General features: G+C 48.9%; 1 protein-coding gene across 2 annotated transcripts in view; it reads left to right on the top strand.

Moving 5' to 3' along the window:
* The window catches only part of LOC123362494 (solute carrier family 22 member 13-like), a 43,438-nt gene extending 21,701 nt beyond the window's left edge, over nt 1-21,737 (top strand). The window contains exons 3-10 of one of the 2 annotated variants that reach the window (XM_045002835.1): nt 8,417-8,571; nt 9,165-9,333; nt 9,895-10,015; nt 12,142-12,236; nt 15,851-16,065; nt 18,578-18,686; nt 19,944-20,153; nt 21,293-21,737. In XM_045002835.1, the coding sequence (XP_044858770.1) occupies nt 8,417-8,571; nt 9,165-9,333; nt 9,895-10,015; nt 12,142-12,236; nt 15,851-16,065; nt 18,578-18,686; nt 19,944-20,153; nt 21,293-21,410 (1,192 nt within the window). In that variant the 3' untranslated portion in view covers nt 21,411-21,737. The remainder of the gene's footprint in view (nt 1-8,416; nt 8,572-9,164; nt 9,334-9,894; nt 10,016-12,141; nt 12,237-15,850; nt 16,066-18,577; nt 18,687-19,943; nt 20,154-21,292) is intronic. The other variant, XM_045002836.1, reaches the window with a different exon arrangement.
* Nucleotides 21,738-22,563: the final 826 nt, after the last annotated feature.

Below are 22,563 nucleotides of genomic sequence, written 5' to 3'. Positions count from 1 at the left end.
ATGATACAGTTCTGTGGTGACCTGGAATCCTACTTTTGCCATCTCCGACTCAAGGAATATTTCCACCACACCACTGAACAGCACACTAACCCACAGAAACATTCCTGCCAATGCTACAAGAAGAGGCAGTGGACTATAACTGCCATGAGTTGCTGCATGAGTATATCCAAATTGAAATATTTTGGCTTTTTTCAGGCATTTGATTTCAAACAAAAAATGAACTTTTCCTCACAGAAAGCAGCCACTCTTTGTGGAAAAATTTCAAATTGTGGAACGCCCAATTTTCTGTCAAACATTTTGACAGAAATTTTTCAACCAGTCCACCTTATTAGAGGCTCCAGCTGAGGTCAGCGGCCCATTGTGCCATATGCTGTACAAGAAGCCGATAGTAACAGCCTTCCCCAAAGAGATTGCAATGTAAATAGACCAGAAAGACGCAGATTAAAAGGCTGCTATTGGTGGTGCTGGGGCATTTTGTGAACTACTTCCTTCCCCCCTCCCTCAAGCACCTCAGTCTCACTATTCTCTTCACAATTCCCTGCTCCCATTTTTCTTCATCCCCTTCTACTTGTGTTCTTTTCCTATGCAAAGCAGGCAAGTGCTGGGCACTGACAGGTACCCTCTGTCCCTTTCTTATGTTAAGAAGGGGTGTATGGAGCTCTGCAAGCTTGTATTTCCTGCTAACAACGCACTAAGGTGGCTCCTGCCCCAAGTTGCTAAGCTTCTCTAAGGCCTGGTCTACACTAAGGGGGGGGGGTGTCGAACTAGGGTACGCAAGTTCAGCTACGCTGTAGCTGAACTCGAAGTACCCTAGTTCGACTGACTTACCCGTCCAGACGCAGCGGGGTCGAACTCCGCGGCTCCAAGGTAGACTCCGCCACCGCCGTTCGCGGTGGTGGAGTTCCGGAGTCGACCGGAGCGCGCGGGGAGTTCGAACTATCGCGTCTTGATTAGACGCGATAGTTGGAACTCCGAGAAGTCTATACTCACTGCGTCGACCCGGACGGTGAGTATAGACCTACCCTAAGAAGACAGAATGTACAGGACAATTCAAACATGGGGAGAACTGAAGTGGATTTGGTGGGTATGATAGTGTTTTAAGTATAAACTAAGAAATAAACATCTTTCTGGTGTGACCTCAGTTACCTCAAAACAGGAGATGCGAGAGTCCCTCAGGAAGTGTCCCCTTGTAGGGATATTAAAGAAGGTACCAACAGTGACCCCCCCCCCAGGTTCACCAAGTACAAAAATCTTTTAAGTTCTTATGTTAAAACTTGTAAGCTCCTGTCTGCAGAAAACACTGATTGTATCTGTCCTGTGAAAGATACTCTATTACTATGTAAAACTTACAAACAAGTTAATTGACTTTGTTCTTGAAGTAAACACTATGCTAGCCTTAAGCTGTGATTGATACAATGTAAACAAACAGACTCCCACCCTCTGTGATTACAGGGCCAGGAATCTCATAGGAATTAACACACACCCCAAAAGTGGTGGAGACAGTAAATTAAAATATGGTTAAGATATGGAATGTATGTTGATGAATGTTTGATGTACGTGAATGGTTAGAGAGGTGCCAGCCTGGAAAGGATCCATCAGCTGAAGAATGTGTCAAGTGGACCACCAGACAACCCCGGGAGGGTAAACTGGGATCCACCTCAAACACCTGGAAGGAATGTGCCACTTTAAACAGTGTGGGGCCACCAGGAATGTGAAACTAACATAGGAATTAATTCCTATAAAAATGGACTCTAAAATCTGAGAACTTTGAGTCCCTGGTTCTTCTTCGAGTGATTGCTCCTATGCATTCCATGTAGGTGTGCGCACCGCGCGTGCACGGCCCTTCGGAAGATTTTTACCCTAGCAACACTCGGTGGGTCGGCTGGGCGCCCCCTGGAGTGGCGCCGCTATGGCGCAGGATATATACCCCTGCCGACCCATCCGCCCCTCAGTTCCTTCTTCCTGCCCGTGACGGCCGTTGGAACAGTGGAGCGCGGCTTAGCTGACCTCCACTTCCCTAGCTACTCGTAGTTTCTCTCGTTTAGTATATAGTTCAGATGTTTATAGTTATAGTTAACTTTATTTGTTTGTAGTATAGTATTTATTTTCAGGGGTTCGGGGTTTATCCCTTTCCCCTCACCCGGTGCCGGGTCCGATGCCCGGTCCACAGGGTTCTACACTGCTCGGCCGGCCACAAGCCGATGCCGACAAGAGATCCTCTCCTAAGTGCCTCGAGGAATCTCAACTAGCAGATAAGTGCCGCATTTGTGAGGCCTTTAATCCGAGAACAAAGGGGAGCGTGACTTTCGTCTCAAGCAGCTCCTGAGGGAGGCAGCTCTTGCTCCTCCGCTCTCGGCGCCGAGCTCTGGTTAGTCTTCAAGGAGCGCTCCCTCGGCACCGGATCGCCGGTACCGCCAAGGCCTCCTGGCACTGGCCCTCGCTGGGTCCGACGTCCACTCGGCATGGTTCCCTCTCCTGGAGGATGAAGAGGCACGATATACTTGCTGCGTCTGAGCCGCCTGCTCCGCAGCCGAGCGCTATGCTCAGTCGGATCGCCCGGCACCGATGTCTGCCGTGGCACCGACTATATCCGCACCATTAACTCCGGCCAGGCAAGAGCCGTCGAGTCCGGTGCTGGAAAGCTCCCCGGTACGGACCGTGGTCGAGCTCGCTATGATGCTGCGTCCGAGCCGCCTGCTCCACAGCCGAGCACTATGCTCAGTCGGATCGCCTGGCACCGATGTCTGCCACGGCACCGACAGTATCCACACCGTTAACTCCGGCCAGGCAAGAGCCGTCGAGTCCGGTGCTGGAAAGCTCCCCGGTACGAACCGTGGTCAAGCTCGCTTTTAAGCTGCGTCCGAGCCGCCCGCTCCGCAGCCCGAGCACTCTACTATGTCGTACTGCCCGGCACCGGTACCGGCTGCGGCACCGACAGTATCAGCACCGTAGACTCCGGACACGTAAGAGCCGTCGAGTCCAGCACCTGAACGCTCCCCGGTGCGAGCTGTGGTTAAGCGCACTATTCCCTCCACGCTGGAAACATTTCCACAGCGAGGGAGTTGATGGCAAGGGCAGAGCCTGCGCTGCTTTAACCCCCGACACCGCCGGTGCGGGTTATATTGTCTATCGGCGAGCCTGTCTTGCTCACGCCACCCTGCGTCGGTACCGCAGAGCGGCACCGTTCCCGATCGTGGTCCCGCAGACGTTCTCGGTCCTGTCACCGATCGAGGTCCCGACGCCGCTCGCAGTCTCGGCACCGTTCTCTATTTCGGTACCTTTAGTACTCGCGGCACCGGTCAGCGTCCCGTTCGCTGGCCCGGTACACTCGGCACCGATCCCGCTCCCGGCACCGCCCCAGGCACCGAGACTCCCGTACCCACTCCTGAACATCGAGCCTCGCGCTCTCAGTCGACCGCCCGGCACAGCTCCGGTGGCAGGTCCCGTTCTCGGTACCGGTATGTCTCCCGGTACCGATCCCCGGTGCCGCGTCGAGCGACGCCAGTTAGAGAAGGAGACTCTACCAAAGGCTCTTCAGCTCCTTCAGGGCCATCCAGCCACGCATCAGTGTTGCCACGTGCGGACGCTTCATATGCGCAGTACTCTGTTTTCCGATGTGCCCTCCAGAGTCTTCCAGGAGACCTATCAGTGGTCCTTCTAGTCACCTTGGGCGTACTACTATGCCAGAGGCATACCGGTGCTCCCATCTCGCTCCGTTCCGGCGCAGCTCTGGGTGCCAGAGGCGACAATTAGCCGTCCCCCTCCGACCGGTACGGAGCAAGCCCCGGTTCAGCCACTGGGCTCCCAGATCCCACTGGGTCAGGAGGTCGTCCAGGAGTGCGAGCCCACACAGGACCCGCTTGTCCCTGGCCTTTCTTCTGCCTCCTCCCCAGAGGAGGCGGGGGCAGAAACATACTGCTCGGGCCCTCCTCTGATTGGAACGCAAATGCATGGTATCATCCAGGGGGTACGAGTACCTATAGGTACATCTACCCCCCCCTGCTCCCTTGTCGTCCAGTCCCGCAAGGGGATGGAACGCCATGGCCAGCAGGCACCAGCCCCTAAAGCCAAGGAGGCTAGCCGAAGGGTCTTACTGGGCCGTAAGATGTACTCGGCGGGTGCCCTGCAACTTTGTGTAGCAAACTAGTAAGCCCTGCTTAGCCACTACTATGGGTGGCGGTGGGCAAATTTACAGAGTCGGTTCTTCAGAACTCCCGTCAAGAGTTCGATGCCCTCCTGGAACAAAGGAAGTCGCTAGCGAGAGCTTCCCTCCAGGCCTCGTTGGATGCAGCTGACTCCGCTGCCACGACTCTGGCCTCGGGTGTTGCCACGAGGCGCTTTTCATGGCTCCAGTTATCAAGCCTTCCCTCGCAGCTGCTGCACACTATACAGAACTTGCCCTTCAATGGCAAAGGCCTGTTCTCTGAAAAAACTGGCCCTAGGCTGCAAAGCCTAAAGGGCAACAGGGTCACTTTCCGCTCTCTCTCGGCATGCACACGCCGGTGCTTCAGCACCTACCCTTCTGTTCCCAGCCTGACCGCTCTTACCCTGCGCCTAGACAAAGCCAGGACTTTGCCAGCAGGCGTCGCTTACGCGGTCGTAGGCGTCAATCAGGACCCCAAAGGAGCCAAAATTAGGGTCCGTCTAATTGCCAATGGGGCAAAAGCCTACCCATCCTCGTCCCTCTTAGGGACTCCTCTCATGAGCGATTCCTCTTGTAAGAGGTGCGGACGCTCCTCTTCATCGGAGCTATACAGGAGGTACCTAAGGATGAAACCTAATCTCCTAGGCAAAGGGAGGTCTCAGACCTATCCTAGATCTGCGGGACTCAACAAGTTCATGATGCAGATAAATTCCGCATGGTACCCATGGGGACCGTCATCCCATCCTTGGATCCCGGAGACTGGTATGCCGCCCTCGATATGAAGGGCGCGTATTGTCACGTCGCCATTTCTCCTCCACAGGGAAGGTACCCCCGGTTTCGGGCCTACCGTCGTTTCCAGAGGGACCACCGAGCCCAAGTTACCAGTCATGCGGGCATCGACACGGACCTATTCCTGTGTCTAGGCCTGATGATCAATAGAAAAATCCACTCTGATTCCCACACAGGGAATAGAATTCATTGGGGCCATCCTGGACTCCAGTCTCGCCAGAGCCTGCTTACCTCCGCCTCGGTTGCAGGCGATGGTAACATTTGTACAAGGTCTACGGACCTTCCCGACAACTTTGGCTCGCACTTGCTTAGGTTTCCTGAGTCACATGGCTGTCGGCACGTTTGTATCCAAACATGCCAGGCTTCGCTTCCGTCCACTTCAATCGTGGCTCACCTTGGTGTACCACCCGGGCAGAGATAGCATTCTCATGGTCGTCTCGTTCCCCCTGAGCATCCTAGGCTCCCTCGACCGGGAGTCAGCGCCCTCCCTGGTGTATCCAGGGATGCTGTTCCATTCACTCCTCAGGGTCCCTCATGACAGACACCCCATCTCTCGGCTGGGTGCTCACCTGGGTCAGTTTCGCACTCACGGCCTTCGGTCGGCTCAAGAGCTGGCCTTCCGCATCAATGTCCGAAAGCTGAGAGCAGTCTGCCTTGTATACCAGGCATTTCAGCTGGCGGATCGCCTCAGCAGATCCTTCCTGTCTCACAAGTGGTCATTTCCTCCGGACATTTCCATTCCGTTTTTCGGAAGTGGGACTCTCCCCGCATAGCCCTCTTCACTCTCGCGAGAATGAAAAGATAGAGAAGTTCTCCTCATTCCAAGGCCTCTCCCCGGGCTCGATCTTGGAGGTGTTTTCTGATGCCGTGGATGAGCCATCGGCTGTACGCTTTCCACCGTTCCCGCTGGTTCACAAGGTCCTGCCAAAACTCCGCAGGGATAGAGAGCACCTGATCATGATCGCTCCAGCGTAACCCGGGCAGCACTGGTACACCAGGTTGCTACCCCTGTTGGTAGCCAACCCTATTTCCCTGCCTCTTTGCCCAGACCCCATAACGCGGGATCACGGCAAGCTTCACCACCCAGACTTGTAATCCCTACACCTCACAGCATAGCTGCTGCGTGGCTAAACCAATCCCAGTTGCATTGTTCTGCCTCGGTTCTACGGGATTCTCATGGGTGGTAGGAAATCTTCCACTCGGTTAACGTATCTGGCAGAGTGGAAGCGTTTCTCCTGCTGCTGCGAAACGCACAATGTTTCTCCTGCCAAGGTCCCGATCCAGTCCGTCTTGGACTACCTCTGGTCTCTCAAACAGCAGCACCTGGTGCGGTCCTCATTAAGGGCACTCTTGGCAGCCATCTCTCCCTTCCACCCAGCGGAGAGTGGCCGCTCCGTATTCTTATACCTTGTGGTTTCTAGGTTCCTCAAGGGCTTGGAGCGTTATACCCCCCCCCAGTTGGCCCCCGCCAAAACCTGGGTCTTCGACCTGGTTCTAACCAGTTTTATGATTGCCCATTCGAGCCACTGACGACATACTTGCTGACATACCTGTCCTGGAAGACAGTTTTTCCTGGTGGCCTTTCCATAGGCCAGACGAGTCTCCGAGCTTCAGGTGCTCACGATGGACCCACGGTATACTGTGTCTCTCAAGGACAAGGGCAGTTGTGACCACGTCCGGCCTTCCTCCCTAAAGGTGGTGTCAGCCTCTCATATCAGCCAGGATATCTTCCTCCCGGTCTTCTTTCTGAAGCCTCACTTATAGCAAGGAGAGCAACAATTGTCCTCCCTAGACGTCCGTAGGGCATCCGCAATCTATATCGAGCGGGCAAAGCCCTTTCGTAACGCCCCCAAATCTTCGTCGTGCTGGCGTGCCGGACGAGGGGCATGCCTGTCTCCTCCTAGAGGATTTCGTCTTCAATGACATTATGCATCCGCACCTCCTGGGGTTTGGCCCATGTTCCATAGAGCCACCTTACTTCACATTCCACCAGGGCTCAGGCTTCTCGGCTGCCTTCCTGGCTCACGTACCCTTTCAGGGGATATGTAGTGCAACTACCTGGCCCTCGGTCCACACCTTTGCCTCACTGGCCCAGGAGTCCAGAGATGATGCAGCCTTTGGCTCAGCAGTTTTTCATTCTGCAACATCTAACTCCGACCCCACCGCCTACGTAAGGCTTGGGAATCACCTACATGGAATGCATAGGAGCAATCACTCGAAGAAGAAAAGGTGGTTACTCACCGTAGTAACTGTTGTTCTTCGAGATGTGTTGCTCCTATCCATTCCAGACCCGCCCTCCTTCCCCACTGTTGGAGTAGCTGGCAAGAAGGAACTGAGGGGCGGATGGGTCGGCAGGGGTATATATCCTGCGCCATAGCGGCGCCACTCCAGGGGGCGCCCAGCCGACCCACCGAGTGTTGCTAGGGTAAAAATCTTCTGAAGAGCCGTGCACGTGCTGCGCGTACACCTACATGGAATGGATAGGAGCAACACATCTCGAAGAACAACAGTTACTACGGTGAGTAACCGCCTTTTCTGCTGCCAACCTCCAGGAGCATCAGGTGCATCTGACACAGACTCGGCTCCATCCTCATGACCAAGATAACTGGTCAGTAACTTGGCATGAGCAACTTCTAGGCTGGTAACTATAACACCTATACAGAACCTGAATGAATGATTGTGTGAATGAATATATGTGTGTGTGTGTGTATAAGGAATAAGTAGTAATAGGAATTAGTCAAACAACATTGTTTACTTTTGTCTTTTGCTTTATTATTATATTTACAATAAATGTGGCATCTTTGCCTTATCCCTCTTAATAAGATCCTGCTGGTTTTTATTATATTGGTATAACACCATTATGATGGTCTCTAATTAAATGTCACTTGGATGTTTCTCAAATCCATTCAAATGTGTCCATTGCTTTGCCTTCTGCTCTGTCCTGTGGAGTCTTTCAGAAAGTGTGTCCACACACTGATTGTCTTCTAGCTCCCATTCACAGTCCCTCCCAGGGAGATTGTCTGCTGTTAGAAGAAGTCCTTTTGGGTACCCAGCTAGGGTGACCAGACAGCAAGTGTGAAAAATCAGGACAGGGGGTGTGGGGTAATAAGTGCCTATATAAGACAAAGCCCCAAATACTGGGACTGTCCCTATAAAATCAAGACATCTGGTCACCCTATGCTCAGCTCACACCACTTTAAAGGGGTCTGTTTTTTCAGAAAGTGCTGAAAACCAGGCCTCTTTAAGGTATGTCAAGTTGGGGATCCAAAATCAGGAGTCACTTCCAATAATCTTAGCCAGAACTCTGATTCTACAGCAATACCATTTAAACACTTTCTTTCTGCATTGTATCAACCACCAATATATCCATCCAGGCTCTTACATTGATGCCCATCACAATAGTACTCAGGTGCCTGTCCGGCTGTTTTGGGAGAGAATGCTGACAGTAGCCTCAGAGATTTACAAATATATTTCCTCTCCCAGGATAGGACGGCGTCCGGTTACGTTGCTTTCCATGCTTATGATGGGGGCATTTGGTGTTGGAGCAGCCTTTGCACCGAATTTCTATGTCTACATGGCTCTGAGATGTCTTGTGGGTTTTGCTGTGTCTGGTTTCATTATAAGCACAGTGACCTTAGGTAAGATTTCCTCACTACTAGAGATGTTTTAGCTTCACAATATCTGTGGTCTTACAAAAGGCAATGATAAAACCTGCTGGACAAAAGTGCTGTCTAATTACGTACTACATGTTTTTAAAAATGTGCTTCCAATGTAATGTCTTTTAAATATAGTGGGACTGATCTTTCTCTCACACTGGTGTAAATCAGGAGTAATCGCATTAAAGTCAGGGGAGTGGCACCAGCGAAGGGAAGAGGAGAATCTGGCCCAGTATTTGGTGGGAGCCAGGCAGAAAGCATAGTTGGAGAATGTGAAACGTTGGTTTATTTGTGCTCGGGTTGTCATTAGTATCTCCCATGAGTGGTTATAGGCTATTGTATCTCTGAGATCACTGTCTACACACAGCCACGAAAGCCCCTCTCTTAATAACACACTTTACATGTATGGAGCATTTTTCCCTGGAGAGTCACAAAGGTTAGTTAAGCAAGACTCTCAGCAGTACTGAGAGGTAGGGAATTATTATTTTATACTTATCTGGAATAGAAAAAAAGTCCTTTAAATGGTGCTGAACCATTAGGATTCTTAGGAGTTCAATCTGTGTTAATGTTTCTAGGCACTGAATGGGTTGGAGTCTCCTACCGGACACATCCAGTAGCTATCCCGCTTTGCTGCTTTTCCATTGGACAGATGGTTTTGGCTGGCTTAGCTTATGGGGTTCGCAATTGGAAGCTGTTGCAGATTGCTGGATCTGCCCCAATGCTTGGTCTTCTCTTTTACATATGGTAAATATGCTTTTGCCAGAGAGCTCTTCCCACCCATTGCAGTGTTTGTAGGGTGACCAAACAGCAAGTGTGAAAAATCGGGACAGGGGGTGGGGGGTAATAGGCGCCTATGTAAGAAAAAGACCCCAAAATCAGGACTGTCCCTATAAAATCGGGACATCTGGTCACCCTAGATGTTTGTGATCCAGGTTACACACGGGCTTTACAGAGTGGATTCATCTACACATCAAAGGGGAGGTTATTTCACATTATACCCTGATCTTGTAAAATCATATACAAAGTTAATGGGAGCTCAGTGTATTTGACTATCAGGCCACTTTTATTGAGGTGCCTAAATATGGATTTAAGAGCCTAACTCTAGGCAGCACAATAAAATTATTTCTATTGAAACAAAACAATCTCCAAATACAAACTTGAGCCATAGTGCCTCAGAAGATCTGCCTGTCTCCTGTTGTAAACATGCACAATCAGATCGAACGTAATAGCACTGAAGACACATCAGGTAGATGAAGTTAGGGATACAGTTAAGTGGGTAACTGCGGTTTTTCAACCACTTTGTAGGGTCCTTCCCGAATCTGCTCGCTGGCTTGTGATGAAAGGGAAGATAGAGGAAGCCAAAAAACTGCTTCAAAAGGCAGCATCTGTAAATAAGCAAAGCATCCCCCCAGAACTGCTGGATCAGGTAACGAATGTTGAGATGGGAGTTGGTTGCTCTCCGAAAAGGTTTGGAGTCAGGTGATCCATATGAAAAATGTGCTGCACATGGGGAGTCAGAAATCTCTCGGGGGAAGGAAAGGGGGGAAGAGAGCCAGAGGATAAATATTTATATAAATGGATAAAAGAGCTTTAAAAATATTTTTAATGGCTTTTGTGCTTCTTGTGAACAAACAGTTATGTTCACAGCATATACACACACACAGAGAGAAGTTAGATAGACAAGAAAAGCCTTGCTGGAAGGTTACAGTTCAAGACTGTTATTTCTTAGAATTCTGAAGGACACACAAGAACCCCAAAACAGAGCAAGACAAAGTTGGCTACTCCCTAAAATATAGATACATAACTCACGCTGTCTGCCTTTAGGCTGCCTACTGCTAGGCCCAGCTGGCATCCTTCCCTACAGAACCCCATAGCCTGCAAGCAGGAGCCCTGCTCCTCTCCCCCACTTTTAAGGTGACAGCTTGCAATGTCAACACAGCCCTTGCTACACTCCGCAAATCTTTCCCATGCTCAAGCACTGACCACCTGGTTTCAGGCCTTGTAGTTTCAGTGCCACATGGACCATGAAGGAAAGTTTTCTTGTTAAACAGCTCTTGGGGGAAATTCTCTTTGAATCTTCTTGCAAATGACCTAAAGTGTGTGTGTGTGTGGGGGGGGGGGGGGGGATTTCAGAAGCAACTAATGGATTTAGAGGCATGTGTTTCAAGTCAGTGGGACTTCTGTGCATAAATTCCTTAGGGAATTTTCAAAATCTCCCCATAGAAACCCAATGCTCTCAAACCTCATATGAGCAAAAACCTCATCGCTGTGCTTTCATGTTATTTTCTCGTCCTCCAAAAAGCCCCTGATGCCAAGTCTTGTTTGCCAAAAATGGGGTAAGAAGGTCAGAGGTTGTGCTCCTTGGATGTGACTTTTGCAAGCGCTTCACAAGGAAGTAACTGTACTGTCCCTTCAAAGTCCTGCAAGTCATTGAAAACTCCAACTGCCTCCCATTGCCCTGGACGACAAATTCTTGGCCAGACCACGTACACGGGGCAACAAAGATACTAGCCAGGCCCTTCTAGTTAGGGCTGTTCAGGAATCTTTCGATGGGAGGGGGGGTTTGGTCAGAAAAATACTGATTGGTTAAAACCGAAACATTTCGCACAAAAAGGTCAGTTTAAACGGGAAGGATCCTTAGGTTCAGAATGGAAGAGTGTGTGTGTGTGACACACACCCCAGAATAGCTTGCTGGTTAGGGCACTCACCTGGGTACGGGTCCTTGCCCCAAGTCAGGCAGAGCAGGGAATGGAACCTGGATAACTCTCATATCCCAGGTGAGTCAATGACATAATCACCAGGTACTAGTTATTCTCGGCTGGGTTGCACTCAGTTTCTCTTGTTGGAGCTGTTCCACTTCCTATTAAATAATTCAATATTAGTTTGGCCAGCGAACGACTGACTTTTTAGCCCAGTGGACAGGGGACTCACGTGGGATGTGTTAGACCAGGTTCAACTCTCTGTTCTCTTTTAGTGTTTTGTTCCATTTTGGAACTTTTTTTTTTAATGTCAGTCCCATTAGGCTATTGGCTAATGATCAGAGGTCTCTCCCTCTCATTCACAAAAAGAGAAGGACAACATTGCAGCCGCTCTCGGTCTGTAATTTTTTCTCTGACCTATCTATGGGGTACAACCACCTTGTACATAGGGTCTTAAATCAGACACTGGCTTTTTTACAGATCAGTTTGCTCAAATTCCATGGAGTTTGTTAGATGTTTCAGTTCTTCTCTTTATTATTATTATTATTATTATTATTATTATTTATTAGATGTGATTATTTCTACCACATTTTCCCAAAAGTATCTTGTCAGGAATATTCATCCTAAGAAAAACCGTTAGTGGCCAAAGTGGGGCATTTAGAAAAACAGGTTTTGGTGATGTGAATCCAGCATGTCATGCTGCAGTTCTCTGCCTCTCATCACCAGAACCCTCTTGGTACCAAACTCCTCTCCCTGTGGTTGTTGGAAGTCTTTCCTTTGGCTTCAGTAGGAGTTGGATCCAGCCATTGGTTTCTCTTTTATATTTTGACCCTTTTGCTTGTGAATTTTGAAGATGACACCTGAAAAAAAGAGCAAATCTGGAAATATCCTGGATCTCTTCAGGAAGCCGCGCTTGAGGAAAACGACTTTAATTATGTGTTATGCCTGGTAAGTCCTCCAAATATTTCTCCATTTTATAACTCCTTAAAAAAAAGGCCTGGCTATCTGGTGTACCGAAATTTTGTAAAGCCACCTAATGTGCCTTCGGTTTCATATTAATGTGTGTCATCGTCTTACTCCCTTAAGAGATGAATGAGCAAATGTACTGTTCTGCGAAACAACACCACATGTTTTTTTCATGAGTAATAAAGATGAAAGATGCCCTTGTGATCATAATGCTGAATTGTGACTCCAAAAATTTAGATTCAGTTCCCAGCTTTGCCACAGAATCTGTGTGACCTTGGGCAAGTCACTTAACCTCTCTTTGTCTCAGTTCCCCATCTCTAAAGTGGAGGGTAACCTCACCTCGCATAGGTGAAAATGAATGTTTGTAAGGGGATGTAGAAGTGCCGTGTACTAATGTCAGGATAGCTCATTGATTCAGCAATGACTCAGAGTGCCACCTGCTATATCAAGAGAACCATTTCCTGTAGACCCTGGACTATCTTTAACGGCCTCCCATCTTATTACTGCTCTCCTTGTGAGATCTCCGCAATCACTGCCCAAGCCTATACGGCTATAGCAAGGATCTATTAAAAGCACTAGTGCAGATATGGCTAGAGTGATATCTTAGGGACAAGTGGAACAGTTTTAGATAAACCCTTTATTAAGCACAGACACTATGTATAGAAATTAGGTAACAAAATTTCCTACTATTCTTTAGCTGCAGCCTCTGACTTCGCCCTGACCTGTGTTCCTATATTTCTCTTACCCAGCATACAATGCCTCACAGAAAAACGATCAAATGATTGCAGAAAGAATGCACTCTCTGCACTCCGGGGGGGCCTTAGTCCATAGCACCCCTTTCCTTTTTCAGAGCCCTTTCTAAATTTCTTAATGGAACTAAAACACTATTAAATTAAACTAAAAAAACCTATAACAAATACAGTAGCTGACTGAACAACCCTCGATCAGTCTCTGAAACATTTCAACAATCTTCCAGTCCTTGTATGTACCCCTGTTCAGACTCATTGTCAATAACAGGATCAGTTTGTGAATTATTTTCAAGTGAGCCTGTCTTCCCACGCTGAAGATTGAATTCTGACTTTGTCCCATGAACTGTGAGTTGCTTATGCAATATCATTGATTCTTTCTGCTGGGAATCTATGTACATCTGACACATTCCACATTTGCTCACTATTTCTTTGGTGTCGCTATTCATCTATGGCCAGAATACAATCTCTCTTGCTCTCCTTTTTGATTTGGTCTTCCCAAGGTGCCCTTCACGCATTCATTCCAATATTTTTCTTCTCATTACGGAGGGAACCACAATTGGTGTACCCTTATTATGCATAAGAACAGGTCTTCCTCTTTACGTGAGGAGTCCCGTTCTGCATTTCATTTAATTTCCTGCTTCTCTGCGCACTTTAGCGCAGTGGTTGGTTTATTACAGTTTCCACATATTTGCCCAAATGCTGGGTATTTCCTATGGTCATGCTGGTTGCCACATCGTTGGCATTGTTTCCTGTTTTCTCTTTTAATTTCTGTGAACCTTTCCCTTCCTGGCTTAGCTCTGCTACTGAGTCATATGCTTTGTGACTTTCTCCAGGGTTTGTATTTGTTTGTATTTGTTCTGCTGTCTGGCATAAACATATTGCCCTTTCTAGTGTCAGATTCATCTTCCTTAGTGACCGTTCATGGACACACTCCAGGACACTCTGGCCTTTAATGAGAGAATCTTTTAGTTTTCCATATTGGTAGACCTGTTTGTAAGTCTGTAATAAACCTCTCTATTGTTTCCCTTCATTCTATGTTCTCATTCTGAACATATATCTTTCACAAGTAACATTTTTTTCTAATGACACAATGGTGCTCCAACATTTGCTTTATTTTTGCAAAGCTTTCCTGTCTTTCCCCACCTGGAATGCATTGTGTACACCTAGGGCTTCTGGGCCTGCTACTGTTAAGAGCAGGGCAACCTTTTGCCCATTCTCCAGTTTATTTGCCCCTGTGACTTTCACATGTAACCCTTCTGCCTGTCTGAGTTGGCAGCAACAAGGGCCGGGTTCAGTATCCAGGGGTTCCATTTCAATAACACAATGCAAAACCGGCTCGAGCCCCCACCCAGTGACCTGGGACAATTACCTACCACCTTCCTGGGCACTTCTAGGAGGCAATACTTCCCCTCTCGCAAGCATGGAGTCCGAGTGTAGCAAAATCCTTTTAATAAAGGAGAGAAACAACACGGCATTATGTTGGGGAAACACCACAAACAGGATTCCTAACACAAACCGTGAGCAAAAGACCCACCCCCAAGTAAGTTTTTCCCCTCAGGGTCTTAAGTCCAAAACCCCAAAAGTCTCTGTCCCTGGTCAGTGCAACCCCAGAGTTCAAAATTTTATCTGAGGAGTTCTACACCCCCCTCCCCCAGCTAGATGGAAATGGGAGCGGGGGGAAGAAAGGGGCATGCAGGGTGTTAAGGGACACCTTATGTGGTCCAAGGCCGACTGCCCCACCTCTCTGTGGGGTTCTGCTGCAGCCTTCACTATGAGCCGCTCCACTCCACCAGCCATCCTGTGAGCCGCTCCAGCCGTCCCACGAACTGCCCTACTCTGCACCGCTTCACTCCACTTGCCATCCCATGGGCCACTCCAACCATCCCGCAAACTGCTCAGCTCTGCTCTGCTCTGCTTGCCGTCCCATGGGCCACTTCAACCGTCCCACAAACTGCTCCACTCTGCCAGCCGCTTAGCAATATATCTTCAGGCTCCCCCACTAGTTAACACAGCACTCAGTGATCTTGGCTCTTTAGTGATTTCAGCTTGTAGTAGGGGAGCCCCAGTGCTGGTGCACCATTGGCCCAACGTGAATTCAACACAGCAACCTGTAACTAGACTCTTAATAGAATCAAAATTAGCTCTGATATTCAACAGTGGAAAGAGGAAGAGGTGCAACTGGTGTTTCAGGCCCTCAAAGGGGGCCCATACCATCAGGTACTAATACCTGTCACCAGCCTCTCTCAATTCACTGGGTTTTGGAACCCATGTCCCTTGTCTAGCGAGTGCTACTTAGTTGATGGTGAGTCCCTTGGTCATAAAACAGTTCCACTGGCCTTGATTCACATAATCAGGGTAACAACACTTTATTCTTCCTGCCCCAATAACAGAGAAACTGGGGATCCCACAGCAGCCAAAGTGACCATTTGGGCTGCTGTGGGCTCATGCTAGGCGGAGTGGGTGTGCCTATGCAAACAAGACCAGCCCCTGAAGTTCTTTTCCACAACTCGCCACAATTCACTACCAGATGTCAGAGTAGAGCTCATCCTGACTCTGCTTACACATATACAGCACAAATTGCTGTTTGAACCTTTCCCAGGCATATTCAGCACTTCCCCTGTTCCTCACAGCTGCTGGAAGATTTGCTTACAGTGGTACAGGCTCAGTAGCAGCCATTTTGATATTACCTCCCTCACTGGGTCTTCCAGCACTCCATGCCTTGGCTTTCATGGAGTACTTGCTCTATAGCATAAGTAGTGGATGTTTCTCCTCCCCATGGAAACAGGGGTCACCTAAAGCTAACCGCACTCCTGGAGATGTATACACTCTACTCTGTTTTGCTTTCAGGTTTGTGAACAGCCTGGTGTACTATGGCCTCAGCCTTAACATGGGGATTTTTGGCTTGAACATTTACTTGATGCAGCTTGTGTTCGGCGCTGTTGAAATACCAGCTTACTTCAACTGTATCTTTCTGCTGCAGTGGTTTGGGAGGAAGAAATGCCAGGGCTGCTTTCTGGTCCTGGGTGGAGCCATGTGTCTCATCATCACCTGCATCCCGAAAGGTACACAGCAAGTCCCTGGAGTGCAGCCCAATCTACCCGGTTCCTGGAGCAGTCGAGTCCCAGATACGTTCCTTTGTACTCCATTTTCTTTTCTTCCCTAGCTCAGCTGACTGGGGCCCTCTCTATTGACTCCTAACACTTGCTTTCAATGCCTGAGCCACGTTTTCTGGAGATGGCACCCACATGGCTCCATTCCTGATGAATTTCTGGATTTTCTTAGTGTTACTTTCTTCTCTTTTTACATTACTGGTTCCATAGATGCCGACTTCTACTGGCGCCGGTGGGTGCTTGACCCCCCTCTGCCCTTATCCCCGCCCCAACTCCACCCCTGCCCTGCCCCGCCCCCATTCCCCCCAACTCCGCCCCCTCACTTCCCCAATTCTGACTCCTTCTGTTATACCAATACAATAAAAACCAGCAGGATCTTATTAAGAGGGATAAGGCAAAGATGCCACATTTATTGTAAATACCATAACAAAACAAAAAACAATGTTTTTCTACTTGTTTCTATTACTACTTATTCCTTATACATACATACACACACACACACATTCATTCACACAATCATTCATTCAGGTTCTGTATAGATGTTATAGTTACCAGCCTAGATGTTGCTCATGCCAAGTTACTGGCCAGGTATCTTGGTCATGAGGATGGAGCCGAGTCTGTGTCAGATGCATCTGATGCTCCTGGAGGCTGGCAGCAGAACCATAGATTCAAAGTCCTCAGTCTTTAGAGTCCAGTTTTATAGGAATTTATTCCTATGTCAGTTCATGAGAGTTGCTTCATTTTGCTGTTGCTAAATCAATCAGCAGGTGGCTGGCTCCATGTTATTAGATGTTTTGTTTTTCCTTCCTTTGAGGTGTGGTGGGTGGATTCCAGTTTGCCCTCCGGGGGTCATCTGGTTGATCCCACTTGACACCTTCTTCAGCCGACACTGAATTCTTCAGGCTGGTGACTCCCTAACCATTCATTCACATACATTCTTTATCTTAATCACATCTATATCACTGTCTCTTTACTTTTTGGGGTGTTACCAATTTATGTGAGACTCCCTGTCTTTTAACAAGCAAAGGATAAAGTGAGATGAAAACTTACAGAGGGTGGGGGTCTCTATCTATACACTATAACAGCTACTGTTTTGGCTTACTTAGAGTTAATTAACGTTTAGCAAGTTTTATACAAAGTATTTCTTTGAGCTTAACAAGTTTTATACCAAGTATCTCTTTGAGCAGGCTTTACACAGACACAGCTAGTGGCTTGCAGGTTAGAGGCTAAATGCTGGGAATCACAAATTTACTTTTAACATAAATCTTATAAAGTATTAATTAACAATAAATTAATAAATCATTTCTCATATAAACCATGTTTAATATAAACCTTCTTTAATATTCCTACACTTCCCCAAATCCCTGTTTGGTGGCGGCGGCAAGCACTGGGAGGTAGGTGGAGGAGCGGGGGCGCGGGGGAGGAGAAGGAGGTGGAGGTGAGGTGAGGTGGGGTGGGGAGCTTGGCTGCCAGTGGTGCAGAGCACCCACTAATTTTTCCCTGTGGGTGCTCCAGCCATGGAATCAGCACCTATGCCTGGTTCTTTAAAATTCCCCCAGTCTCGCAGGCAAGCTCTGTGGAACAACATGGTGTGCCTGTGAAGGAGGGTATTACAGTGTAACTTATCTCAAACGACCATCCAAGAGAGCGGCTGTAATTGATTACCTAATACAAGTTGGTCTTTGCTGGCAGTTGGCTGAAGTTGCACTGGAAACCTTGGGGATTCTGTAAAGTGTGGTTCTAGTCTGACAAGGACTTACCCATGGATTGACTCCCTGTGTGTGTCTCAAGTAGTATTTGTTGACTTCAATGCCAGAAATAAGTTTTCACTCCTGTTGATTCTGCAGATCCAGGACATCTATGGGAACTGGAATCTAATTGGGCTAATACATCATTTGCACAATTGCAAAAGTTCTAATTGCAGGGTCAAATTCTGCCCCTCATTATGCAGTTGCCAACAAGGGCATAGTCTGAAATCAACTGGGCTGCACAGGGGTCATTGGGGGAGCACGTGAAGATGGTGAGGGTTACACAGGAGTAAATAAAAGCATGATCTGAAGGTATGGGGCTAGAAGGTATAACTGAGAGCATAATCTGGTCTGGGCAATCTCTGATTACCGGTTATAGAGATGAAGAGGAAAAAACACTCAGCTTACTTTTCAGAATCCAGGGTGAGTTTGTAGGGCAGGTTGCTAGGGAAAGGCTCTTGGCGCTTGGTACACTGAATACATTTGATCTAGGAAGCGGGGAGGCATGATTAACGTGAAATCTCTGCAGTCGCTTTCCAGAGCAGAACCATCCTTTGATGCTGGTTCTGGTGATTCCCACTGGAGGTGTGTTCCTTAGTGTAGTGGTACATGGATGCTAGCTTTGCCTCCTGGCAGGCCCGTATGGGACAGCCCTAACTGTGCTCCCCGCTCCCCCTATATAAGCTTTGTATAACAGCATCGCCTTTTGCCACCAGATTTGCCGGTGGTGGTTGTGACGCTGGCGGTGATAGGGAAGTTTGCCATCGCAGCCTCTTTATCTACCTCCTATGTGTATGGTGCAGAGCTGTTCCCCACTGTTCTCAGGTGAGCTCTCTTCCTTTGCCCAGGAACTGGGTTTACTCTAAGGGCTGGTCTACACTAAGGGGGAAAATCGATATAAGATACGCAACTTCAGCTACGTGAATACCGTAGCTGAAGTCGAAGTATCTTATATCGATCACTTACCCGTCCTCACGGCGCGGGATCGATGTCCGGGGCTCCCCATGTCGACTCCGCCACCGCCGTTCGCGGTGGTGGAGTTCCGGAGTCGACAGGAGCGCGTTCGGGGATCGATATATCGCGTCTAGATGAGACGCGATATATCGATCCCTGAAAAATCGATTGCTACCCGCCAATACGGCGGGTAGTGAAGACGTAGCCTAAGATTGAAATCCTTAGGCTACTTTCACCACTAGGTGGGTTTTATTATTTTCACTGGTAATGGAGGCTTTCAGGAACGAAATAGTGGCTCAGGAAGTCCAGAGAGTTCTATCTGATATGATTCCAGAGGATCTGGATCAATCCTTGATGAAAAAATAGCCCTTCCTCCTATAGTCCACTCTAATTCCTCAGCAGCCCCACTCTTTATCTTTTCTGCAATTGTAGAACAGGCAGTGGTCAGTCTCCGGTTTTGATCTAGAAATCAAATGGATTAATTTGAATCCAAGATGCTGTGGTGATGTGGGTCACAGAGATACTGCTAGAGAGAGACGGGATCCTTGTGTTGCTCTGTATTAATGGCTTTGAGTTGAGACAAGACACCAGACTGGGTGACCACCTGCATCGCTTTCTGTCTGAGAGGCAGCAAGGCCTGGGAGCATGGGGCTGGGCTGGCTATTTTCCTCAAAACCAGAATCCACTAGTTGTTGCTTTTTCCTCCCATCTACCCACTGATGGATTGTGTTTCATCAAGTTAACCTGTTTGGAAAACACCTTCCCTTGGCCACTGTTTTTTTCCCCGCAATAATCAATTACAGTCAGTGATCAAGACCCCACTGAATTGAGCCCTGTGGTTACTTTAAGCAGCCTTCTCCAAACATTGGAGCCCTATCTACAATACTAACCCTACTGATGGTAATGCAAAGATGGGAGATTTCCTCAGATATTTAAAGACAAAAGGCTGTTGATTTGACTTCCAGCATCACTTAACGTCCTGGGAAGTAGGGCACTGATCAGGGCTTGAACTGGGATTCTGCCACGCTGCAGAACAGAACAAGGATCTAGACCACTGGAGACAACCCCATAAGCAAAGACCTTCTAATGCATGCTGTTTACACCTTCCATGTTTTGCTCTCTTACTAGGCAGACTGGTGTGGGGGTGTGTTCAATGTCATCCAGTGTGGGTGGCAGCATCTCCCCTCTGGTTGGTCTCTTGGACAAGTACCATCCCGCTATTTCCATGGTGATATTTGGAAGCACTCCAGTGACTGCAGGAATCCTCTGCTTCCTGCTTCCAGAGATGTGTGGCAAAGAGCTTCAGGATCACACAGAGGCAGCTGTGGCTAGCCAGCGGTAAGGCCTCAAAATGCGTTTGCAGCGTTTCCCATCCCCCTCGCCTTTTCACGTGTTGCTTGGTGGTGGTGGTGGTGGTGTCTTTTGCTTTCCTCTTCAGCGGTATTCAGGCAACTGAGACAAAAGCTATCCCCAGCTGAGCGGCCAGCTCTTTCAGACCCATCCGTGAATTAAACGCACCACTCGCCCACCTCCCACCTGCACTGTCAATACTCATGCTAGCGGGTGGCTTGATTCTGAAAGGAAAAGGCTAAGCAATCTGATTGTGGGGGTGCGGAGGGGAGTCAGGTGTTGTAGAGAACGGGGAGGCCAACCTGTAGGGAAATGCCAATCCTTATGTGCCTCTCATCCGGGCACTAACTTCCTAGGATTTGGGGAAACACATGTGCCCCACCCCATGCCTGATTAGCTCTCTTGTGCAAAGTGCGTCTTGATTTGCCCCATCTGGAATCCGCTCCCATTCCTTTTCCGACTCTGCCATCGGGCCGGGAGCTGGAGGGGGAGTCAATGCGCACTGGCAACAACTGCCATGGAGACCAGTGTAACTGCATGGGAGGAAGTAGGGGCAGAAACGCAGGCATTGTGCTGTGAGCATGAGGCTTCCTGCTTGCTGAGGTGAGCACCATCTTCTGGTGGTGGCAGGTGGAGTCCAGCAGGTTGAAGGAGGCTGTGATTTTGTTCAGGGAAGGGAGAAGGGATGAAATTTGAGGCGCTTCTGTGGGTTGGAAGGTGCTGAAGAGAGCAGCAGCAGAACTGTGGGAAAGTATATATGCTCTGTGGCTCAGGGAAGTGTCTGTGTTTGGGGCAAGAGGAATGTGAGCTGGGCAATCATAGAATCATATCAGGGTTGGAAGGGACCTCAGGAGGTCATCTAGTCCAACCCCCTGCTCAAAGCAGGACCAATCCCCAACTAAATCATCTCAGCCTGGGCTTTGTCAGGTAATATGGAGATATGCCTATCTCATAGAACTGGAAGTGACCTTGAGTCCAGCCCCCTGCCTTCACAGCAGGACCAAGCACCTTCCAGCTATGGGGAAAATGGCCATGGTTCCATGGCAAGCCAGTGGCAAAGCGGGAACGGCTGCTGCAATTTCGAAAAGTGTCCTTTTCCTCTACCTAACCATATTCCCTTTCATTAGGGCCTGTGAAAATGTCAACGATAGCTATGAAATTGGAGACTTGAACCTAAAAGAAGACAGCCAAAAGGTTTGGACCCAGGAGCATGCACTTCTAGTTAAGCCAGCCATAAGACGCTGAGGAACAAGGACTGCAAGCCATCGGTGGATTCAGCTTGGGTTCTTCATTTGCACTAACTCCCCAAGTAGACCAGCCCCCTGCCAGCTCTTCTTCTCCTCTGTCTGATCTGCCTTCCCTAAGCTCCCTCTTAGTGCTTCCCAGTAAGTACTGCAGTTAGTCACTCCTGCTCTGGTCAGCGAGTGTTCGATATAACAGCCTGGCTGGGAGAAAACTGGAGCTATGAATTTAAGATACAAATCTGAAATTAGGACACAATAAACATCTTTTCTGTCCTCGCTTCCTGCCATGTTTGGAAACTTTCCCCAGTGTGAGTTCTATTAGATGGTGGAATAGCCTTGCAAAGAAAATGAATCGTGCAATATATAAAGGTAGACTGCATACAACCCGAGAAAACAATCCCATGGATAGATTACACTAGATAGCTAACAACCCTTTTCATCTCAAATTCTCTCCCTTATCTACCCTCACTTCACACCCCTGTACCTTTTACCTAGCGTTACCCAAGAAAGAAAAGTCTAGTCGGGTTTTTGCTGCAGATACAGCAAGCAATGGGCTGGCATCCCTAATGGGGCGTAGCTGTGCTTAGTGAATACAATGAAAACCTGTGGAGAATCCTTTGTGTTCTGGAGGGCCTGTTTAATTTGTCCATCCAAGAAGACTGATGGGCCTTTTGGAGTCTGACTGCTCTTAGCAGAGACTATACAGATAGTATCTGCTCTAGGGATGATTTGGCAGATGGTCTATTCACCTTCTTATGCCACCCCCTTGGGTACGGTGAATTGGGGCGACCGCCCCGGGCCCCACGGGCTGGGAGGTGAGACGGGAGGTGGCGAATGGGGAGTCAAGCAGCGGGTGAGGAGGAGCCCCCCAGAACCTCCCCCTCCTCCGAGCCCCTCCTGCCTGCCGGTGGACCCCGTCGATCAGCGCCTACTGCCTGCCACGGATCAGATGTTTCGCAGTGTCAGGAGGTGCTGTGGGGGAAGGGGAGCGGAGTGAGGCCAGAGTGTGCTCAGGGGAGGGGGCGGAACTGGGTGGGGAAGAGGCAGGGAAGGGGTGGGGCCTTGGGGGAAAGGGTTGAGTGGGGCTGGAGCCAGGGGGCGCACCTCACCTCCCGACAGATTAGAAACTCAGTGCCTATGTCCCAGGCCCTGCA

The sequence above is a fragment of the Mauremys mutica genome, chromosome 2 (assembly GCF_020497125.1).
Source record: "Mauremys mutica isolate MM-2020 ecotype Southern chromosome 2, ASM2049712v1, whole genome shotgun sequence".
Lineage (NCBI taxonomy): Eukaryota > Metazoa > Chordata > Testudines > Geoemydidae > Mauremys > Mauremys mutica.
This window is presented reverse-complemented; position numbering and strand designations above follow the sequence as displayed.